Raw genomic sequence first — 21,094 nt, forward strand, 5'->3', positions numbered from 1 at the left:
AGAGGAGAGAAAGAGAGGGAGAGAGAGTGTGGAGAAACGGTGCATTAATGGTCTGCAGTCTTTTCTCCCCATTTTGTAGAGCTCAGCAAATAATCGTTCTGCTGCTGTAGCTCACCCCCCTTTCTCTCTCTCTCTCTCTCTCTCAGTCTGTCTCCTACCCTCCTGCTCTCTCTCCCTTTCCTTCTCTCTCTCCATTGGATACATGGTGAGGCAGGGAGGGGGCGTGAAACACTCAGTCATATTCATCTCTCTGCTCTAATTGAAGAGAGGGTTTTAGTGAATTGAGAGAGGGAGGGAGAAAGGAGGAGGAGGGGTCTCAGCTCCCCTCTCCACAGACCTATTTGTTATGTAATATCCTGTTTGAAATGTTAACCCCTGTGCAATTTTCCCACCGATTTATCATTTAGTCAGAAATGATGTGCCGGTCTTCTTGTGTATACCTGTTTCTCTATTCCGATCGTCTTTTGTCACACATCACTGACCTATGTTCACATATACACAGTTGTACAGCAAGTAGATCATTGAGACTGCTATATTGTTGACTGCATGATCCCATAGCGCAGATAATTCATGTGGGGTTGCATTTAAGCACCAAACAGGTCTGGCCATAGCATTATGTGGTGTTCAAAGTAATGAACTGTCTTTGGCTACATGGCATGGTTTCTGATGCTAAGGAATGTCACTTTCAGCCCTTCTTGATGCAAAGGAATGGTGCTATGCTCTTGTCTCAGTGCAACTATGGCCTATGGTCTTCACCTGGTTAGGGACCAGCTGTAGGGTAGAAATGAGCCCTCCAGCTTTGAAAAACTTTGAACCAGCTCCTAAATCTCTCCTTCTCTCTCCCCCCCCCCCCCCCCCCTGTCTCTCTCTCCGCAGACTCCTCCTCCCCCCTCCCCCCTCCATTATCTCTCCTCTTCTCCCTCCCCCCTTTCCCCTATGCTCAGTTCGGTGTGTGTCTCCTCTTTCAAAGGGCGCACGGGTGGGAACAAGTCGTCCAACAAAGCATGTTCCAGCGCAGACATGACTTGTCCGTCAGAGAGCGAGAAAATCGTAATAAACTGCGGTGGGGTTCGACACGAGACGTACCGCAGCACCCTCAAGACGCTTCCCGGTACCCGCTTGTCCTGGCTAACGGAACCAGACGCGTATAGCAATTTCGACTACGACCCCAAAGCGGACACGTTCTTCTTCGACCGTCACCCGGGCACTTTTTCTTTCATTCTGAACTATTACCGCACGGGGAAGTTGCATTGTCCCAATGATGTGTGCGGTCCACTCTTTGAGGAGGAGCTCGCTTTTTGGGGCATTGATGAGACGGACGTGGAGGCATGCTGCTGGATGAACTACCGCCAACACAGGGATGCCGAGGAGGCACTGGACAGTTTTGAAACCCCTGAGCCGGAAGAAGAGGACGACCCAGCGCTCACGGGAGGCGCTGACGGGGACTTGAAGCGTTTGTGTCTGCAAGAAGACGGCCGCAAGCCCAGCTGGTGGACCGTGTGGCGCCCGTATATGTGGAATCTCTTCGAGGATCCATACTCTTCCAAAAATGCCCGGGTAAGTCAGAGAATGTGTCCTTATGTCCATAGAAAAATAACGAAATACAAGAGCTAGGAGAACCATGACTGTTAGCTCTGCATTGTACTTTGGGGTATTAATAGTGTTTGTCGCGTGTTGGTTTGGAGTTTTGCTTAAACGCCAACGGACATTTGAAAAAGCATGTAGACAGATTTTGTAAAATACATTTGATGTTGCGGTGCTTTACAAAGTTATTTTTGTCCGCCTGTCTCCGCAAACTGTTAGCGTTTCTTCGTAATTTGCTTGCAAACTCTGCATTTCGAGGTTGGTGCATGCACTGGTCCCGCCCACACTCGTATGTCTCCACGACTTGATAAAAAAAATCCTATATTCTCCACCGCTATGTATAGAGCCAGTGTTAGACTGTGCACTTTTCGTCGTTCATGTCGTTTTATCGCAATTAGCTCATTATCTGTGGTCGCGCTGATGCTCCGTTTTCCTGTCAGCAACCATCGGGTCCAGTGCGCGGTCCCTCACTCATTATTATTCTCCCTCATCTAGTTTCTGCCTGTCCAGCCACCTCTGCAAGTTAGTTTTTTGACACACCACCACTAGTTTTTGCTTCACACACCACTCGCCACAAATGTCTTCGTGTATATTGTCTCGATGTGAAAGATCTGTTTCACTCCATTTACCGTATTACTGTAATTGAATGAATCTGTTCATGGATGATTGCAGTGCCGTCCGTGTTAGGTTTTGATGACATGTTGGCCAAAACATAGGAAACGCCACTTTAACCTCTCTCTTTCAATTAAACGCTAAAATACACGCTTTGTCACCTATTGCAGTTCATACTCTTTTGTGCATCTCGCAACTAATTATTTTAAAACTCTCTGTGTTTTGTCGCAGCAACACCAAACGTATCACTCTTCCTGTGTTCTTGTGTACTGTACCCAAATCGGCATCTGGCTTACCAGAACTAAATATGCTGATGCTCTATTGGACAGTTGTGTGTATAACATGCCTAAAGGTAATTATGGAATGATGTAGGATGGCTCCAATGCTTGGTGTTACCTCTGACTGTTTAGCTGTTGGCACGGATGCAGCGCTAGCAATCATCAGACTGAATACCTGCACGTAAAACGGTGCCACCCTTTGAGGACTCGGCTCCATGTATGAACTTTCAGACTAGTCATTTTGTATGACAGACGCAGACTAATCTGCAAAATCTCAAAACAGTCGCTACACTGAAAAGGCGAACAGGAGTGTTACAAGACGGAGAGGGGTTTTACAAGGCGAATTCCTTCGGTCCAGTCACCTTTCCGTTGAAAGAGCCTGGATATATTGCAAGATGTGTCCTGAAAGGCCCTATAAGAATTTAATTCAAGGCAGCCTGCATAACCTCCCCCATTCCAATCCTCTGCCGACGCTGGTACGTCAGAATTTCTGACATCCTTAAGAGCTGAGTTCAACACTACGTCCGCACCTTTCACCATCTCCATTTTGCTTCATTTTAGTGCTTTAGCTAAACAGAAGCCTGGCTAGGACCCATACTGTTGTGCATAAGGCGATTTCAGTTGACTCGGCCTCATGAAGATAGCTTATTGACTGATTTGCAAGTGAAGCGTGCCTTGTAATTTGCCTTCAGAGAAAGCTACACCATCATACGACATTTAATTTCGATTGATCTGTGCCATTGGGTGGTTGAGGGTTTTTTTTTTTTGAGGTTTCCTTTTGTCACTCCGTCCAGCCCCAAATTAAGAATCCCAAGCCTAAGGGTTTGCCTTCGGCAGATTCGTTGCAGCTATTGCCCATTGTTCTAAACGTCATTGGCATCGGGATCAATGCTCTGAAAGCCACCTTAGACTGAAATGAATAAGCTATAGGAAAAAGTTTTGCTCGCATTCTTTCACGTTGTGTGCTTTGGATCCCTCTCGGACTTTGGCCGACATCAACGGACGTCCAACTGGCGTTTCTGCAATGTCGTGATTGTGCCAAGTTGTCAGTGTGTACCTTCAAAGTCCTTTATCACCCCTAGCACTTCTATGATTGAGGCAGGGATGCGGCGAGGTAATCTACTCTCGCACGCGCTGTGTCTCTTTCTCGCGTAGTGCTATAGCGTAATACTGCGGTGCTCGAGACTAGCTGACTGCGCGTGGATTTCTGCTGCAGCACAAGACAAACACTCCGCTATAATGGAGAAGTGGGATGGGGGTATCCGTAGTAACCCAATGTGTCGATCTAGGGTAAAGACATTAATTCCCTCATTAATTTATGTATTCATTCATTCGTTCGTTTTTACGTTCTGGATATTATAAACGACACAGCTCGTTCACTTACTCACGTGTTTCACTGCTCCACTTGCAGTCCATATGTTTCAATTGGAGGGGTGACTTTATTCCGCAGGACCATCGAACCTGCTCACAGCTGTACACTGGCCTGCAGCGAACAGAACTTTACCTTAATCAACACTGGCATGAAATATACAATTATATCTCAAATCTGGGTGGCATTATGGTTGATAAAAAAACGATTTCATCTAGAAGACGAGTCCACTGTCACAGGCTGTATAGGCCTATACATTCGTCTTTACAGTCTCCTGAGGTCAAACGTGTATAGTGCTATAAATAGTCCGTTGCAACCTGATTGTAAATGATCAAAAGGTCGACTGCTTTGTATAGTTTTTCATCAGTAACATTCCTCTCTTCAATAAAATCCCTGTTTGTGTTTTATTAAGAGCACAGTGTATCATGAGCCGCAAACGAGTTTGACACCATACCCGGTATGCCAGGATGCTGTGATTATGCAGGGCACCAGGGCAACTTTAGTGCGAACTGGTCTCCCTTTCTTCATCTGCAACGTCTGCTGTATGCTATTAAAGCCCAGCAACAACCCAAGGCAAAATAGTCGTTCACGTGCAAAATCTCATTCGCCAAGGATGAGCAAGTGCTAAATGAGCTCAAGAAACACGATAACAACTCAACTTGCCAACAATCAACAGACTGAATTCAACACACCTGCCATACCAGTGTTGGGCAACTCTTGTTTTTATGTAAATACATACGTTCATGTATTGTCATCCATGTTAGACGCCATAGCTGTTGGATAATCTATTGTGGTTCACGGGTTACCTCTCATTTAATGTGTACATTTCATTCAGTGGAAACTGCAGTTGTTGCGCTTGTCCAGTGTGACGTCATACGCGCACAGTCGCTGTCCAAGTGCTGAAATTTCTTCGAGTGTCAGGCCTTTGGGAAATAACCCGTTGACACCAGTCAGCGCTGCCCTCGATGTGCAAGTGCGACTAAAACGGTGTATGTTTTTATTTATCTCTTTGAATTAAAGAGCGCACTTGGTCCATACGTGCTCTTGATCAAGCATCAAGAATGACACAAATTATCAGAGAAGTTTAGTGAGATACGTTTCAAGAGCGAGGAAGAGACAACCACAAGTACAATGATTTTGTATTCATTACCCGTGGTTTCTCGTGGAATAAATGTGCAGTGTGGCCCAATGGATGTGCTATGGCATTGCTTACACAGCTTCAAAGATCCAGGACTCAACACATCTTACACAGCTTCAAAGATCCTAGACTCAAAACATTAATAACACCATCAGCTGCAGTGAAAAATATGAATCACCCGTGGTTTCCCAAGGAAATCCCGTTTTGTTTGGCATTGTCTTTCGCCTGACGTTAGTAAACAGCTTTGACAGTAAAAAGAGGATGCTCGTGCTGAAAATATCACCGCGCGTCGGAACTCACCCTGCCCCTACTTCAAAAGTATGTCACGTCTGAAACGAAGTAGTGCTCGTGAGGGACCTCACCTCGTGCTCTGCTACAGAATTTGATTTATTTATTACAAACATACGTTTTAAACGCGTCCTCGAGGGAAGCATTGACCAGCCAGTATCGGTTTTCCGCGGGTGCGTTGCTGTGTGTACGAGCAAATGCGGTTTGTAATTCTTTAATGCACCACATTTCACACGCGGTTAAAGTGGAGGATCAGATTTCGTGCAATGCTCGATATTCCAATTCGTGGAATTCTGTCATTTCCCCCTCCACCCCACCCCCTCATGTCGTCAGGGGGCATCCTTGGAAGTCACCTTTGAACACGCCTCCCTTTCCTCTCCTCTTTTCCATGTCAGTTTCTTTCTTAATACAGAAAAAATAAGCAAATTGACTGAATCTCTTTATCCTCGCATATGCGTGCTACATGACTACATCTTGGTGTAGAAACACGTCACCATTTTATTCGCCTCCCCCCCTCCACGGATGCCGGTGTCTTTGAATGACAGATTCCATCATCGAGGGCTAATTTTGCGCTGATACGGCTTTTCGTGGTTTTGCCTCAGAGTAAGCAGAGCCCTGTACTGTCTAAGTACTGCACACTGCGGTGGCTGAGTGGGCCGCGTTAGGGAGAGTCCCAACGTGCGATCACAGAAAGAGGCTTTTTCAGTGCCCGCATTCTCACTGGTCCTCGCCAAGGTCTGTGCAGTGCGTTGACTTCTTTTTCCCACGCATCAAAAAATAAATGTCCACCAATCAGCTTTAGAGCTGCACACGCCCAAAAATGTCCTTTCTATGCTAACGCAGTGTACCTGCTGGCTCTGCAAGCTCACATCCATCAGACCTAAGGGACAGTGAGGTCTCGGGTTCCACTCTATAGACCTGAAATGACCGTCGCAGTGTGCAGTTCTGCTGGATGTGGTCCAGCTCTCCAGTGACTCGGTTCACACCACTACGGCTAACATTTTGTCAACTCAACAACACCCAGCGCCTCCCATCACTACCTCCCCAAATGCTGTCCTTGCCTCTTCATCTCTCTCTCTCAAATACATCCCTTTCCAATGGTGTAGTATAGTAATCCACATGCAAATGCACATAGGCACTCACTCACAAACACCATGGGCACACACACACACACACACACACACACACACACACACACACACACACACACACACACACACACACACACACACACACACAAGGACAGGACCTCCCATTCTCCCATTGTGATTTTTTCTCAGGCTGATTGTTTCACAAAATACTCGTATACCCCTGAGCCAGCAGCGGTCAAAATGTAACAGAGGGCTAAAAACAGATAAGACCAGCTGCACACACACACGCATACACACCTGCACACACAAAGCATACACACACATGTGCACACACTGTACTCGTGCTCCTCTGGGATGTGGAGTTGGGAAACGGAGAGAGAGAGAGAAGGGCATGGTGAAAGCAAATGTAATAGCATCTGTTTAGCAAAAGGTGTTTTGGTGATTGACACCACTTACAGTCAGCAGTTCAAGTACAAATCTATTTTTTTCCTTCTCACTCACAGCTAATGTTTCCCCCTCACCTTGCTCCCCTTTCCCTGGTCTCACTGATATCAGTTGTACCCCTCCTCTCACCTCCCCCTCTCCTCCTCTCACCTCCCCCTCTCCTCCTTTTTAGCCACACTCCCACAAGACTTCATTTTTTGCGCAGGGTAGGAGTAACTGATCCGAGAGAGAGAGAGAGAGAGAGAGAGAGAGAGAGAGAAAAGGAATGAGGAAAGAAGAGAAAGAGCTCATCCATCTTTTTCCACGCTGTCTCTCTGTCACACACACATTTACACTGTAAAACTGCCTGTCCATCATTGCGCTTAATGGGGTCCTGAGCAAAAGGTGGATATGTCTACTGTATACCTTTAAGACGTCATGCAGTAGATCCTCTGTGTGTGTGCGTGCGTGTGAGTGTGTGTGTGTGTGTGCGTGTGAGTGAGTGTGAGTGTGTGTGTGTGTGTGTGTGTGTGAGAGTGGGACTCATGAAATGATGATGACTGTAATACTGCAGCATGCCGGATGGGGAGGGGGGTTGAAAAAAGAGAGGAAGAGAGAGACAGATCGGATGGAGAGAGGGAGCGAGAGGGAGGGAGAGAGGAAGAGAGAGAGAGGGAGGGACTTCACTCAAGGGAAATGAATAGAAGGAGGTGCTAGAGTAGGAGAGGGGTGTAAAAGAGGTGGATCAGTTTGAATGGGTAAAGATGGTGTACGCCCGGCGGCTTAACAGCTTCAAAGCGCTGCCTGTAGACTGCAGGGGAGAGCCTATAAGAACAGCAGAGAGGGAGAGATACAGAATGAGGCTAAGACAAACAGAGAAGTTTTGCAAATGAGCAATGTCATTCTATCCCCAACACACACAATGTCATTCTATCCCCAACACACACTTGCCTGCACACATATGTTCCAGCTAAATTAGCTTTTTATCTTGCTGTGTGCGTGTTTGCGTGTGTGCATGTGTGCGTGTGTGCGTGTGTGCGTGTGTGTATGTGCAGGCACATCTGAGAAGGAGATTGTTCTCCAGACATAATATCTTGCTTGGTATGCAGTGTTGGTGAGTGCAAGGGCCAAACAACAACACAATGTTTAATGTGTACGTTTCCAGTTAGTGGATTCCAGTTAGTGATTCAGTCAGTTTCTTCCTTATTCCATTTTCAGGCATTTATTTGCTGTGCATGTGTGTGAGGTACGCATTCAAAATGAATAGTGTCCATGTGTGTGTGTTGTATGAGTGTGTGTATGTGTGTGTGTGTATCCGTATGCGCGCCTGTGTTCATGGGACCTGGCCAAGAGGAAAGAGAGTCCAGAATGTCCCTGACTTGCCAGCTACTCTGAGGAAGCAGTTTTTTTTTTAGGGAAGCTCTCACTGGGATTAAGGACAAAGGAGAAAAGCACTCTGTCATCATAGCTAATAGAACAGAACAGGGAGGAGAGGAGAACACGCCAAAATAGGAGTCAGGGAGGGAGGGAGGGATAGAGAGATGGGGAGGGAGAGAGAGAGGGAGGGAGGGAGGGAGAGAGAAGGTATAAAAGTGAGGGAGAGAAGGAGAATGCAGCCTATGCCATTGCTGAGTATAGAGAGAATGCATGAGGGAGAAAAGAGAGAGAGAGAGGAGAGGAAGAGGGAAGATGAGAGTGCTCTGTGAAACACAGTAGGAGGAACAAAGTATTTGATCAAGATAGGGCCTGGAAAGGTGCTATGAGTGAGGGATGAGGGGCTGAGAGTGGGGCGATAGTGAGGCTGCCTCTGATGGAGAGAGAGTGGGGCGATAGTGAGGCTGCCTCTGATGGAGAGAGAGTGGGGCGATAGTGAGGCTGCCTCTGATGGAGAGAGAGTGGGGCGATAGTGAGGCTGCCTCTGATGGAGAGAGAGTGGGGCGATAGTGAGGCTGCCTCTGATGGAGAGGGAGCAGGAGGAAAACATTGCACAAGGACAAATGCACATAGGTGCTGCAGTGATCAGAACTGAATGCTAAGCAGAAAAAACACAGTGCCTGTTTCACTTAGATTAAGTGTGTGTGTGTGTGTGTGTGTGTGTGTGTGTGTGTGTGTGTGTGTGTGTGTGTGTGTGTGTGTGTGTGTGTGTGTGTGTGTGTGTGTGTGTGTGTGTGTGTGCATGTTCAAAAACGGGATTGATGAAGAACTGCCATAGATGCGCCTGACGCAGCGTTGTTTCTAAACTTTGCATAGTGAAGGTTACTCTAGATATATGGAGACTATATATAGACTTTGAGATGTGTGCTCTCTCTCTCTCTCTCTCTCTCTCTCTCTCTTTCACTCACCCTCTCTCTCTCTGTCTCTTCTGTCTCTTACAAGGACAAGAGGTGACATTAACCAGTAAACACCTTGCTCGTTTTGCAATGTTCTTGTTCATCCCACATACTATTCCAGATCTTCTATGTCATTTATATGTACAAACAGCGAGAGGACATAGACCAACATTGCAAAGAATGTCATATGAAGAAGAAAAAAAACTATATTTAGTTGTAAAAAACTTATAGTAAATTATTTCTTATGTTATGTGTTTTCCCCCATATATAAATATTTAAATAACGATTGGGGCAAAACACTAAATTTGTGCATCATCCATTAATTATTGATTTCCTCGCATAGTTGTATAGTCCCTGTGGCATCAAAAATGTTTCTTCCGTAGTGCCCAGTGATATTTTCAGAAATCTAAAGAGGAACGGGCCTTTAGTCCTGTAATGTCCTCTTTTTAGGACTTTAGGTGATTCTCCTGCTGGTGTGTGTGACCTGCTTTAGGTAATTTTCCTGCTGGCGTGTGTCGTGTGTGATCTGCTGTTTTTAGGACTTTAGGTGATTCTCCTGCCGGCGTGTGTGATCTGCTGTAGGTGATTCTCCTGCTGGCGTGTGTCGTGTGTAATCCTCCTGCTGTTTTTTGAGACTTGATGGTGCTGGTTTCCATGTATTGGACCTTCATGTCAAGACTGGACCGTGTCTTTGGCCATTGCAGGAATTTCCTCATTACTTTTGAATGAGCCAGTTATATAAATGTTCCACTCTGCGTGTGGCTGTCTGAAGGGCTGTATGTCTGAGTGGCCAGGAGAAGTACATCAAAAGGAGAGAGAAAGAGGTCGTCAAAAAGAGAGAACATGGAAAGAGGGAAGGAGGGAGAGAGGTGCAGATGGATTGACCATAGGATGACCAGAGAGGGAAAGAGAGAGCGAGAGAACCAAGAAAAGACACAGACAGAGACATGAATGGATGGTGCAGCTGATGCTTAACCCTGCATTCGTCTCTTCATAGGCAGTCAGCCTTTAGTTCTGATGCATTTTTATCAATGAGATGTGACCTGATCTTCAGTGTACCTCCGATTCTGCACTGACACCTATGTCCACTTTCTTCTTTCACTCTCACTCATCCATTCCCCTCATTCACTCCATCACTTGGAGTCTTTTTTCTCTCCATCTCTCTCTCTCTCTCCCTCTCTCTCTCTCCCTCTCCTTTCGTCCCCCAGCTACCTCCATCACTTTGCTCTTATGCAATGCACTCATCGTCCGTCAAACCAACCTTTTCCGCCGTTATTGCCTAAGTCTTAAGAGCGCACTCTGTACTCCGTTCTTGTGTTCCACACGCCTTCAAACATAGTAACTCATGTCAGTGTTGGAGGCTGCACACACATCCATCCAACGCGACACACACACTCTGATCCACTCTGTGGATAAGATGTGGTGGACACACACCCCTGTCCTCTAGACGCACAGGTACCCACACGTGAGGTTGTACAGTGGCACTGGCTCCAACAGCATGCAGCCTGTGGAGCATCCATGCGCCTGCAGCACTGCAGCAGATGTGAACCTGCTACTGAGAGCCAGAGTGTAATGGCTCCATGCAATCAGCGGAAATGAAGCCTTGTAGGCAAACTCTGAAAAGCAGCTCCAACCGTATGAAACGGTTTGTTTACGGAGTAACAGGAGAGGGCATTGTAATACTTCACACCCCATACCAGCGAGACAAGCACGTGATATCACACTCATTAACTTGTAGGCTCATCCGCCTCACACCTTTAAGATATTGGATTGGGGAGACAGAGATGTTTTTCACAGGGAGACTAAAAAGCACTGCTCTAGCTTTATTGCTTGAGCCGTTTATGGAGTGCATTCTAAGGGCTCAGCACTTATGTTTACTAGCAGGCAGCTCGGACCTGGTCACCTCTGGGATACTGGTAAGACGACAGGTCAGACACCTTTCAGTCTGAAGTTGGCAGTGAGGATTTGTGTGTGTGTCTGTGTGTGCCTATGAGTCAAAATGAGAGGTCTTTTTGTCTCCTGTTTGACTTCAGATGCACTGCTTTGGGCACACAGTGAAACCAGCAACATGTCCGCTCTGACCATAATATAGGTGGACGGCTCATGTCACCTTCAACTAGAGAGAATGTGTGTTTGTCTTATCAGTGCTTTAAAACAGAAGCAAGCACGACATCTAACCTATATAGAAATGCACACAAAGCACATTTCTCTTTTGATTCCTCCACCACCAGAGTGTGAAAGTTGCTGTGCTGTTGCTCTATCCTATAGATGGTGCATGTGCCATGACCAGGGTTGTTGCCATAGCAGCAGAAAAGAATGAATGGCTGGGATAAACGGGTTGGAAGGGGAAGGGGGAGGCGAGGTGGCACAGCAGCAAACTGTGTGCTGGGAAGTGGGTGTGCAGATCACCCCTGGCACCGTGTCCTCTTTCACATACCTCTTCTAACCCTCTCTGGGTTCCTCTTCTTCCCAACCCCCCCCCCCACCTTCACTTGCTCTGCCGTTTTTCTTTCTCTCTATCTATCGTGGTGTTTTCCATCCCTTCATCCCTCATTCCCTCTCCTCTCTGGCTGGCCAGGCGGAGGGACCAGATGCTGGGCTGCTGGGGGTCTGGGCCTCTGGCTCTGGTGGACTGCCAGCACCAGAGAGAGAGAGAGAGAGAGAGAGAGAGAGAGAGGCCAGGGGAACGCAGCACAGTTTGTGGTGTTCTTCTCCCAGATGGCTCCATTGCTGTATGGCTGGTCCCCACATTGCGCACTCATGCTCTACCTCTCCCGCTTTGGCTCTCCCTCTCCTCTCTTCCCGCTCCATTCCTTTCACGTCCTGTCTTCCTCTTTTTCTCTCTTCACTCTTCTCATCCCTCTATTTCTGTAATACAGCTCTGCTTTCCTTTTATCTTTCCTCCTCTCTCTCCTTTTCCTTTTCCTTTTATCCCCTCGCTCCTCTCTCTCCTTTTCCTTTTCCTTTTCCTTTTATCCCCTCGCTCCTCTCTCTCCTTTTCCTTTTCCTTATATCCCCTCGCTCCTCTCTCTCCTTTTTCCTTTTCCTTATATCCCCTCGCTCCTCTCTCTCTCTCCTTTTCTTTATATCCCCTCGCTCCTCTCTCTCTCCTTTTCCTTATATCCCCTCGCTCCTCTCTCTCCTTTTCCTTATATCCCCTCGCTCCTCTCTCTCCTTTTCCTTTTCCTTATATCCCCTCGCTCCTCTCTCTCTCCTTTTCCTTATATCCCCTCGCTCCTCTCTCTCTCCTTTTCCTTTTATCCCCTCGCTCCTCTCTCTCTCCTTTTCCTTATATCCCCTCGCTCCTCTCTCTCCTTTTCCTTTTCCTTATATCCCCTCGCTCCTCTCTCTCTCCTTTTCCTTTTATCCCCTCGCTCCTCTCTCTCCTTTTCCTTTTCCTTATATCCCCTCGCTCCTCTCTCTCTCCTTTTCCTTTTATCCCCTCGCTCATCTCTCTCTCCTTTTCCTTTTATCCCCTCGCTCCTCTCTCTCCTTTTCCTTTTCCTTATATCCCCTCGCTCCTCTCTCTCCTTTTCCTTTTCCTTATATCCCCTCGCTCCTCTCTCTCTCCTTTTCCTTTTATCCCCTCGCTCCTCTCTCTCCTTTTCCTTTTCCTTATATCCCCTCGCTCCTCTCTCTCTCCTTTTCCTTATATCCCCTCGCTCCTCTCTCTCCTTTTCCTTTTCCTTATATCCCCTCGCTCCTCTCTCTCTCTCCTTTTCCTTATATCCCCTCGCTCCTCTGTCTCCTTTTCCTTTTCCTTTTCCTTTTATCCCCTCGCTCCTCTCTCTCCTTGTTCTGGGATCAGTTGCACTTTTCTAAGGCAGAGGTTTATGAACAGGAGTGCTGATCTGGCATCAGATCTTCCCCTCTCCTGCTCTTTCCCTCTCTGCTCACTTTCACACGTCCCACTTGCCTCTCAGAGGAGTCCATTCACACTCTCTGTTTCTCATTACTACAGACAGACAGACAGACAGACAGACAGACAGACAGACAGACAGACAGACAGACAGACACATACACACACACACACACACACACACACACACACACACACACACACACATACAGATACAGATACACGTACAGATACACACACACATATACACATACAGATACACACACACATACAGATACACATACACATACACATACACATACACATACACATACACATACACACACACACACACACACACACACACACACACACACACACACACACACACACACACACACACACACACACACACACACAGAGAGAGATACACATAGAGATACACATACACACACACACACACACAGACAGATACACATACACACACATACACACACACACACACACACACAGATACAGATACAGATACACGTACACGTACACGTACACATACAATACACATACACATGCGCATGCACATGCACATGCACATGCACATGCATACACACACACACACACACACACACACACACACACACACACACACACACACAAATAGTTACACAGACAACCCGGGATTACATAGGTATCACAGTAACTGCGAACAGATCAGTAATGGATACACACACAAATACACATACAAAGACACATACACAGAATCACACACAGACACTCAATATATGTGTGCACACATACACACTTTGAAACGCTGTCAGCACTCAAATATACGATGATGAATCAATATCATGGTAGTTTAGAGAATGACCCTCTTCGACTATGACCTCACTCTACCCACCCACCTTCCACACACTCTCACACACACACACACACACACACACACACACACACACACACACACACACACACACACACACACACACACACGTACATACACACACCTCATTGTCCGGGGTCAATAAGGAATGGGGGGTTGGATGAGGCTCCAGTGCATCATTCATTCCCATTCACTCCCACCCATTTTGCTTTGGCATCCCCACACGCAGCGTCCCCCAAGTATCCCCTGCAGGTGATTGGCCGTCACACCACTCCTTCCTGGCTTGAGCCGGCGCGTCATTTGACTAGAACATCGCAGCTCCAGTCAGGTCAGGCCAGGCACTGCAGAAGCCTCTCTCTCTGGCCAATGACTGCAGAGCGCTCAGTGGTCAGCCAATCACTGCGGAGTCCACGGTGGTCAGCTAACCACCTTTAGAGAACACCGTGGTCAGCCAATCGCGGCAAAAAATAGCAGAGGGACTTAGCCAATGACTGCGTATCTCAGTGATCAGCTTACACGGCAGGAAGATCTCCTGAGAGAGAGAGAGAGAGAGAGAGAGAGAGAGTGCCCGCTCTCACTCATCACGCCTTTATGCTTCTCCTCAGTCCGCCATTCAGGCCTTTCTATGAGCTCTTATCATGCACCCATTGTTCCACCTGGACTCATCTGTATTGCCCTAACAGCAGACAGAGAGAAGAGCAAGAAAGAGAGAGAGAGAGAAAGATGTGTGGGGGGAAAAGAGCGGGAGAAGAAGGAGAGAAGGAGAGAGAGAGAGAGAATAGGTCTATGGTGTGTTGATGTGTGCAGCTGCACTCAGGCACACACATGGACTGGCACGAGGAAGGATTGTCTGCAGCGGGTGGCTGAGGGCTGTTTGCATTCCTGTACTGAACACAACGGATGAATGCTTTTTGTACTATCGCTCTATGACTGCATCTCTTTCTCTCTTTCTCTCTCATTCTCTCTTTCTCCTTTACAGCCCCTCCTCCCACTCTTTTCCACCTTGGGTATCCGTTGGTCCGTGTCATTATGGTGCAGTAAGGAGAGAGAGAGAGAGAGAGAGAGTGAGAGAGAGAGAGAGAGAGAGACTCTAGGCAATACATTAGCGTGAAGCTACCCAGTGCCCCCCACCTTCCCGTATCCCTCCTCTCTCTCTCGCTCTCCCCCTCCCTCTGCCACCTCTCTCTCTCTGTACCTACCCCCCTTTCCCTGTATCTCACAAACACGCTTGCTTAGCACATTCAATTATCAGTCAGAAAAAGCCTTTCACTTCTCAAAACCCGGTGTTTACTCCTCATACTTCTGAAAGCCCAGACTGCAGTCATATTTTTGATATATCTTAAAGGATGCTTTTAGTCGATGGATTTAATGTATTGATTTATAATTAAATACCCTCCTCCATGCTTTGTTTTTCATCCAAATGATTTTATTGATTTTGGTGTTCTTTGTGCTGATTCAGTGGTGTGCGAACTCGCTTACGCACACGGTAAAGCCCAGCCTGCTGGTCACTGCTGCACTCGTGAGGTGGATGGGGGAGGTGTGTGTATGTGTGTATGTGTGTGTGAGGGGGGGGGGGGGGGGGGGTCCGTGCATGAAGGATGTGTTCTCTGCTCCTCCCCTCTCTGCCTGCCTGGAGTGTAGGCTCAGGTCCTAGAACCCAAACTAGATTTAGAGGGACCATTTGCCCCCTTTGCTGCGTGGGTCTTCTGAAAGATGTTTATTGCAGAAATCATGAACTCAGTAGGTAGCAGAGGTAATCTTAGCAGATTATTATGTTCTCTACTAACAGCAGTAAATTCCTTCCTCAACCTGGAAATTGATTTTATGGGCTAGCTTAAGTTCGCTAACATTACTGTTTGCATTGCAGTCAAACCTGGGCATGGGGGAAGGGGAGTATGTGTATTGAACACCTCTGTGTACAGAAATTTGAAGTCATATGTGAAGATGTTGGCTTTGTTAAATGAACATTCCCCCTAATTAGATACAAAGTATTATGCAGGTTCTAAATAAGTACTGATGACAGAAGCTGCAGATACACAGCAGGCTGCAATGTATTGAATCAGGACACATGTCTAATATGATGTCAGAAAGATCTCGTCTTCTCTTCAGAACCTACAAAACCATCAGATCTGATGGAACTAAAGAGTTCCTTCTTCAAGAGTGAGTGTAGACAAGCATAGAGGTGTGCTGAGGTTTCAGGGGATGTACATAGTGTGCTATGAGCAAGTGTGTGTGTGTGTGTGTGTGTGTGTGTGCGTGCGAGGTGAGCCCTCACGAGTGTGACCATTTTGCGAGCTGTGCAACTTAGAATCACACAATCAAAAGTCACATACGGTCGGCTGGAACTGGCCACCTTGTTGCCACGGCAACCTCAGAGGCAGGGAACGTGTGTGTGTGTGTGTGTGTGTGTGTGTGTGGTGGGGGGGGGGCTTGGGGGGGTTGAACCACGTGTCAAACCTGACCTACTGTAATGCGGGTGACTGCAATACAAATGGTCCCATGTTATTTCCACCAGACCCCTGTTTACGGGCCGGCCATCTGCCGCGGCCTCAGGCACCATTTTAGACACAGTAACATCAGCACTCTCACGGGCGTCCTGTGTGTTCAACTGGAGCTTTGTGTCTTCGCTGCACCACAGAAGCACAGTGCATCACCTGTAGGCTTAATAGTGTGTGCATGCCAGTAGAGATTAGCCCTGGTGATCCTGGTTCTTTTTCAGTACTAGTCCATTGGAAAAGCCCTGAACTCCTAAAAGGTCTGACGAGGCAGTGCACCCGTACAGAACTCTAGTTAGACTAGTTGTTTGGATCAAGTGCTTTTACACTGCTGGAAATGATTTGGAGGGCATATTAGAACTAGTTCTGGGAACCTTCGCAGCATCTCCTGAAGTTCAGGTGCTTTGGGGGATTGTGTGAGTTTTGGGGTTTTTACAATGTTGCTGGCTGAAGAACGACTGAGACACTGAGGCCCTGAGTCATGTTTTAATACAACAGGAAGCAGGTGAGCAAGCATATGTTGGGACTATTGTAAAACCAAAGCATATGTTAGGACTATTGTAAAACCAAAGCATATCTTAGGACTATTGTAAAACCACAACGGCCCCAAATCACTGAAGAATGACAGACTATGTCACCAACTAATGCTAAGCTAGGCATACGTGAGAGGCTGCCGCTATGAATCCTACACATACAGTACATTTATAATGAAACAGTATTTCTGAAATATGATATCCATTGGTTATCATAGTGGCTCAGAGGTAAATAGCTGACTCTCCAAATCGACTCGCTCCTCAGCTCAGTGGAAAAAGCAATGAGTTTTTACTTTTTATTTGAGCTCTTTCAATTTCTCTTTCACAGATGGTTTGTTATCTTTAAATATCACAGTTTTTAGGTGTGTGTGTTCATACATATGTGTGTGTGTATGTGTATGTTAGAGAGAGAGAGAGAGAGAGAGAGAGAGAGAGAATGTGAATATGGGCAGGTGGTGCAGTACATGCATTTCCATGTGTGTGTGTGTGTGTATGTGTGTGTGTGTGTTCAAATGGTGCAGTACAATAGCTGTCTCAGATGGCAGGCAAAGATGTCGTCGGCACTGCCTTCTTCTGCATTTCTCTCTTACCTCCGTCACCCTCTTTCTACCCACCTTATATCTTTTCATTCCACCTTGCCCTCATTTACTTTTAAGTTCTTCACTTAGCTTTTTCATTGCTCCCTCTCCCTTTTCCCCCTCTCTCTTTCACACACACACGCACAAATATGCACACACACACTCGCAGAAGCACACACACATACATGCATATGCACTTCCTCTCCATCACATGTCCAGGATTCTCTGTGCTCTCTTGTTGTAGTGGTGCTGTATGACAATGGGGGGACCTTACCACATCTTGTCAATGCACCTTGGCTGCTGCAGTGGAAGCAAGACTCCAATTCCACTACTCATAGATAGAGGGCACTGTTTCTCCCATGTGTCTCTTTTTAATCTCCCCTTTTTTTCCCCTCTCTTGCTGCAGCCCCACCTCGGACAGCTTTTCTTTTGCATCTCTCTGGTGTCTCCTCATAGCTTTAGAACCCTTTACCTGTTTCTTTCCGACTGACTTTCTATTTTTTTTCTTTTTCTCTCTTGTTCATAGCATTGCATTAGCAGCACTGATGCGGCAAACTTTCCGTACATGCACTTAAGAGAACGATTCGGCTAACACGAACATGCACTCCAACTGAACTGTAGCAGACACAGATGCTCAAACAGCGTTCTAAAGCAAAATAAAAAAGCATATGGCTCCACAGAAAAGAAAGAGATTCATGTCCTCGGCAGTGACCTGTTCCGTCCCTGTATGTTCTGAGATTTGGGTCTTGATAATAAGATATCTGCAATACATTAATGTAATAAGCCAATGATTTTCACATGCTCATTGTGGATATAATTGTTTTGTCCTAAAAAATCTCCATGGTATTTTTTGGGGGGGGGGGGTTGGAAGTCTATTCACTTAGCACATCTACGTGTTTAGAGGGTTATGAAACACTTCACATGAATCATTAAAGGAAAGTCTTGGCTTCAAAAAAATGGGAGCTTGATTGCACGCTGCAACATGGAACGCATAGTAGCTAGTGGTGTTTCGTAGTTATAATAAGTACAGGGTTATAATAGGCGCTGGGTAATTGTGTTGGAGCTCTTTTTAATCCACTGCCTCCCCCATCTATTCTCTTTCACTGACATAGTTAGGTCAGATCTACACGATGAGCCCTGAAATGTCCAGGCAGTCCCTAGGCCTCTTATGCTAATTGATGCTAATTGTCTGTTTTGATCACCAGTCTAGATCTCTCTCTTCCTCTCTCTTTTTTTCCAAATGACACTTGTCTTTTCCTCATTGCTACTTCTTCCGATTGCTGCTTTACTCTCTCAGCTTCTCTCTTTTTTCTGTGACCCATTTCTGTACACCCTGTCAAATTAATTAGGTAGGGGAAATATTAGGTAGGGGATGTAGAAGCGTGGATATATGGGTCTGGGTTTGTGTGTTAGCATCAGACTGTTCTCTTTGTGCACACACCACCTGGAAACGATTCCATTTTTAGACAGTTAATTCATCGATCCTGGAAGAGAATCAATTTGGGCCACTGCAACTGAGTCGACAGAGTTTGTCCTAAAGGTTATTTCGAGTGTCAGAACAGTGTAAAATGTTTACAAGCAAGTAGACCTTTTTTTTAGAGCAAACCAGTGGTGGAGTGATTTTAAGTAGGGTGACAATGCTAAAAAAAATGATGCCACAAAAGGGAAAAAAAACAAGCGAAAACACATGAGGTCATTAAGAGAAGAACATTGGGACAGGAGTAACAGAAGGTAAAACCCCACATGGACTAATAGAGGACAGATAGAGAGAGTGGAAAGGTACAGAGAAGGTACAGGGAGAGAGACAGGCAAAGAGACAGGCAGAGAGACAGGCAGAGAGACAGGGAGAGAGACAGGGCCATAAGCGATGAAATAAAAGGCGGGAGGATGAGGGATATTTCGTGAATAGATAAACAGTAAGGGGCTTGGGCTGGGGTTTAACGTGGAGGATACTGCACTAGTGGAAACTAGGTCACTTTGAGTCAAGAGAAAAGATAAGACAGATTGAAGCAAGTGAGAGGCAACATTAACAGTTAGAGACAGAGAGAGTTCCTCTATACTGTAAGTGCTATTAGAAAGGGCAATACACAGATATATGATATCATACATATGAATTGTGTACAATCTAATCCACTTGAAGCCGTACTGAATGTGCCAGTATGTGCGTTTGTTGTGTTGGTCCCAGCACCATATGCTGTGTGCAGACCAGTGTACTGAGGGGCGGTATGCTGCATCGGGCCGCATTGACAGGGCAGTGAGTGGAGTGCTCGTCCTGCAGTGTTTCATTCACATAGTTTGGTCAAGAGAAATGACGGCACCAGTGATGAAGAGGGGGCACACTGCATGTAGGTGCTTCATCACAAGCACATGTTTAGTTTTGAGATAGAAAGCTGATGATGGGTAGTTTGCTGACATGGACTTGCATATTGATACTAATAAAACGTGGTGACAGTGAGATGATGTTAGTCAGGTACACCATTGACAGAGGCCCTAATGACTCACGGTGAACAGCATTTGACGGGATGCTGCTCTTTACCTCTCTGGAAAAAGACATCTCTCATGAGCGGGCGGCTGTGGTCAGAAGTACACACTTCTAGTTTGTAATGGCCCTGCATTAGTTTGAAGTGCAAGGAAAGCATAAAGGCAAGTCTAAATCAATAGACTGACAAATTGAATCTGTGTGAGTGGGCTGTTTAATTTTGCAGCAGCCCATCCAGACGTTTAGAAGGGAGAAGGTCGTATTTGGGGTGCTCAGCACAAAACCCTCTCCTAAGATCTCGTAAAAAAAACAGCCAGTCAGATGAATCACCCTTGACTTGTGTGACACATGGAAGGATCCGCATGCAGCAAACAGCTCAAAAGGCTGCCAGGCCACAAGGCTTAGTGATAGCCGTGAATGCGCTCAGTGGTTTCAAACATGACCGTGGCGTTTGTTCCTCCAGAGTGCCTCAGCTGCACTCATTCTACACACAGCTCCATTCATGGGTCATTCTTATGATTTTCTGACCACACAGTGTAATACTGCCTGACAGACAGCCCCAATGATGACCCTATCAAACAGTGATGCTGACCATCCTTTTAGCTCTTGTTTATTTACTATCATTTTACCCTGGCCTCAGCCACACTCTCTCCATCATTACAACCCTCACTATAAGGGATGTGTATCTCTCCTTCTCTCTCACACACACTTAGGCAATATGAATATGAATGTATTGGTGGATAGCAAAAATGTCGTCAAAATATCATTGTTTATGTTGCACTGAACAACTAACACACGTACAGGCATCATTTCAATCATATCAAATGAGTTTCCAGAAAGCTATTGCTATTATGGAAAATGTTTTAAAATACAGTGGCATACATGTTCAGTCTGTTATTTTTCTCATTATGGTATCATGAATGTTAACACGCAGCATCAGTTAACACTGATGAAGGGACATGTATGTCATATCCCTTTAGCAGAAACATTGATAATGCTAAACACCTTAGTTATGTGATCAGGAAATAAGTCACAAACTGAAGTGACAGTGTGTTGGGAGAGGAAGCACAAGAGAAAGAAAGAAAGTGAGAGGGCAGGTGAGCTAACAACCATCTACTGACACAATAACTGGACCGGTGTGTGTGTGTGTGAAAACCTGGTTCATTTTGTTTATTCTGTCATAT

The 21,094-nt window shown here is 46.2% G+C and overlaps 1 protein-coding gene across 13 annotated transcripts in view; it reads left to right on the plus strand.

The window, feature by feature from the left end:
* Window positions 1-897: 897 nt before the first annotated feature.
* The window catches only part of kcnc3a (potassium voltage-gated channel, Shaw-related subfamily, member 3a), a 50,205-nt gene continuing 30,008 nt past the window's right edge, over window positions 898-21,094 (plus strand). For all 13 annotated transcript variants that reach the window (XM_031569691.2, XM_031569709.2, XM_031569733.2 and 10 more), the window contains exon 1: window positions 898-1,557. In XM_031569691.2, the coding sequence (XP_031425551.1) occupies window positions 937-1,557 (621 nt within the window). In that variant the 5' untranslated portion in view covers window positions 898-936. The remainder of the gene's footprint in view (window positions 1,558-21,094) is intronic.

The sequence above is a fragment of the Clupea harengus genome, chromosome 1, assembly GCF_900700415.2.
Source record: "Clupea harengus chromosome 1, Ch_v2.0.2, whole genome shotgun sequence".
NCBI classification, from domain to species: domain Eukaryota; kingdom Metazoa; phylum Chordata; class Actinopteri; order Clupeiformes; family Clupeidae; genus Clupea; species Clupea harengus.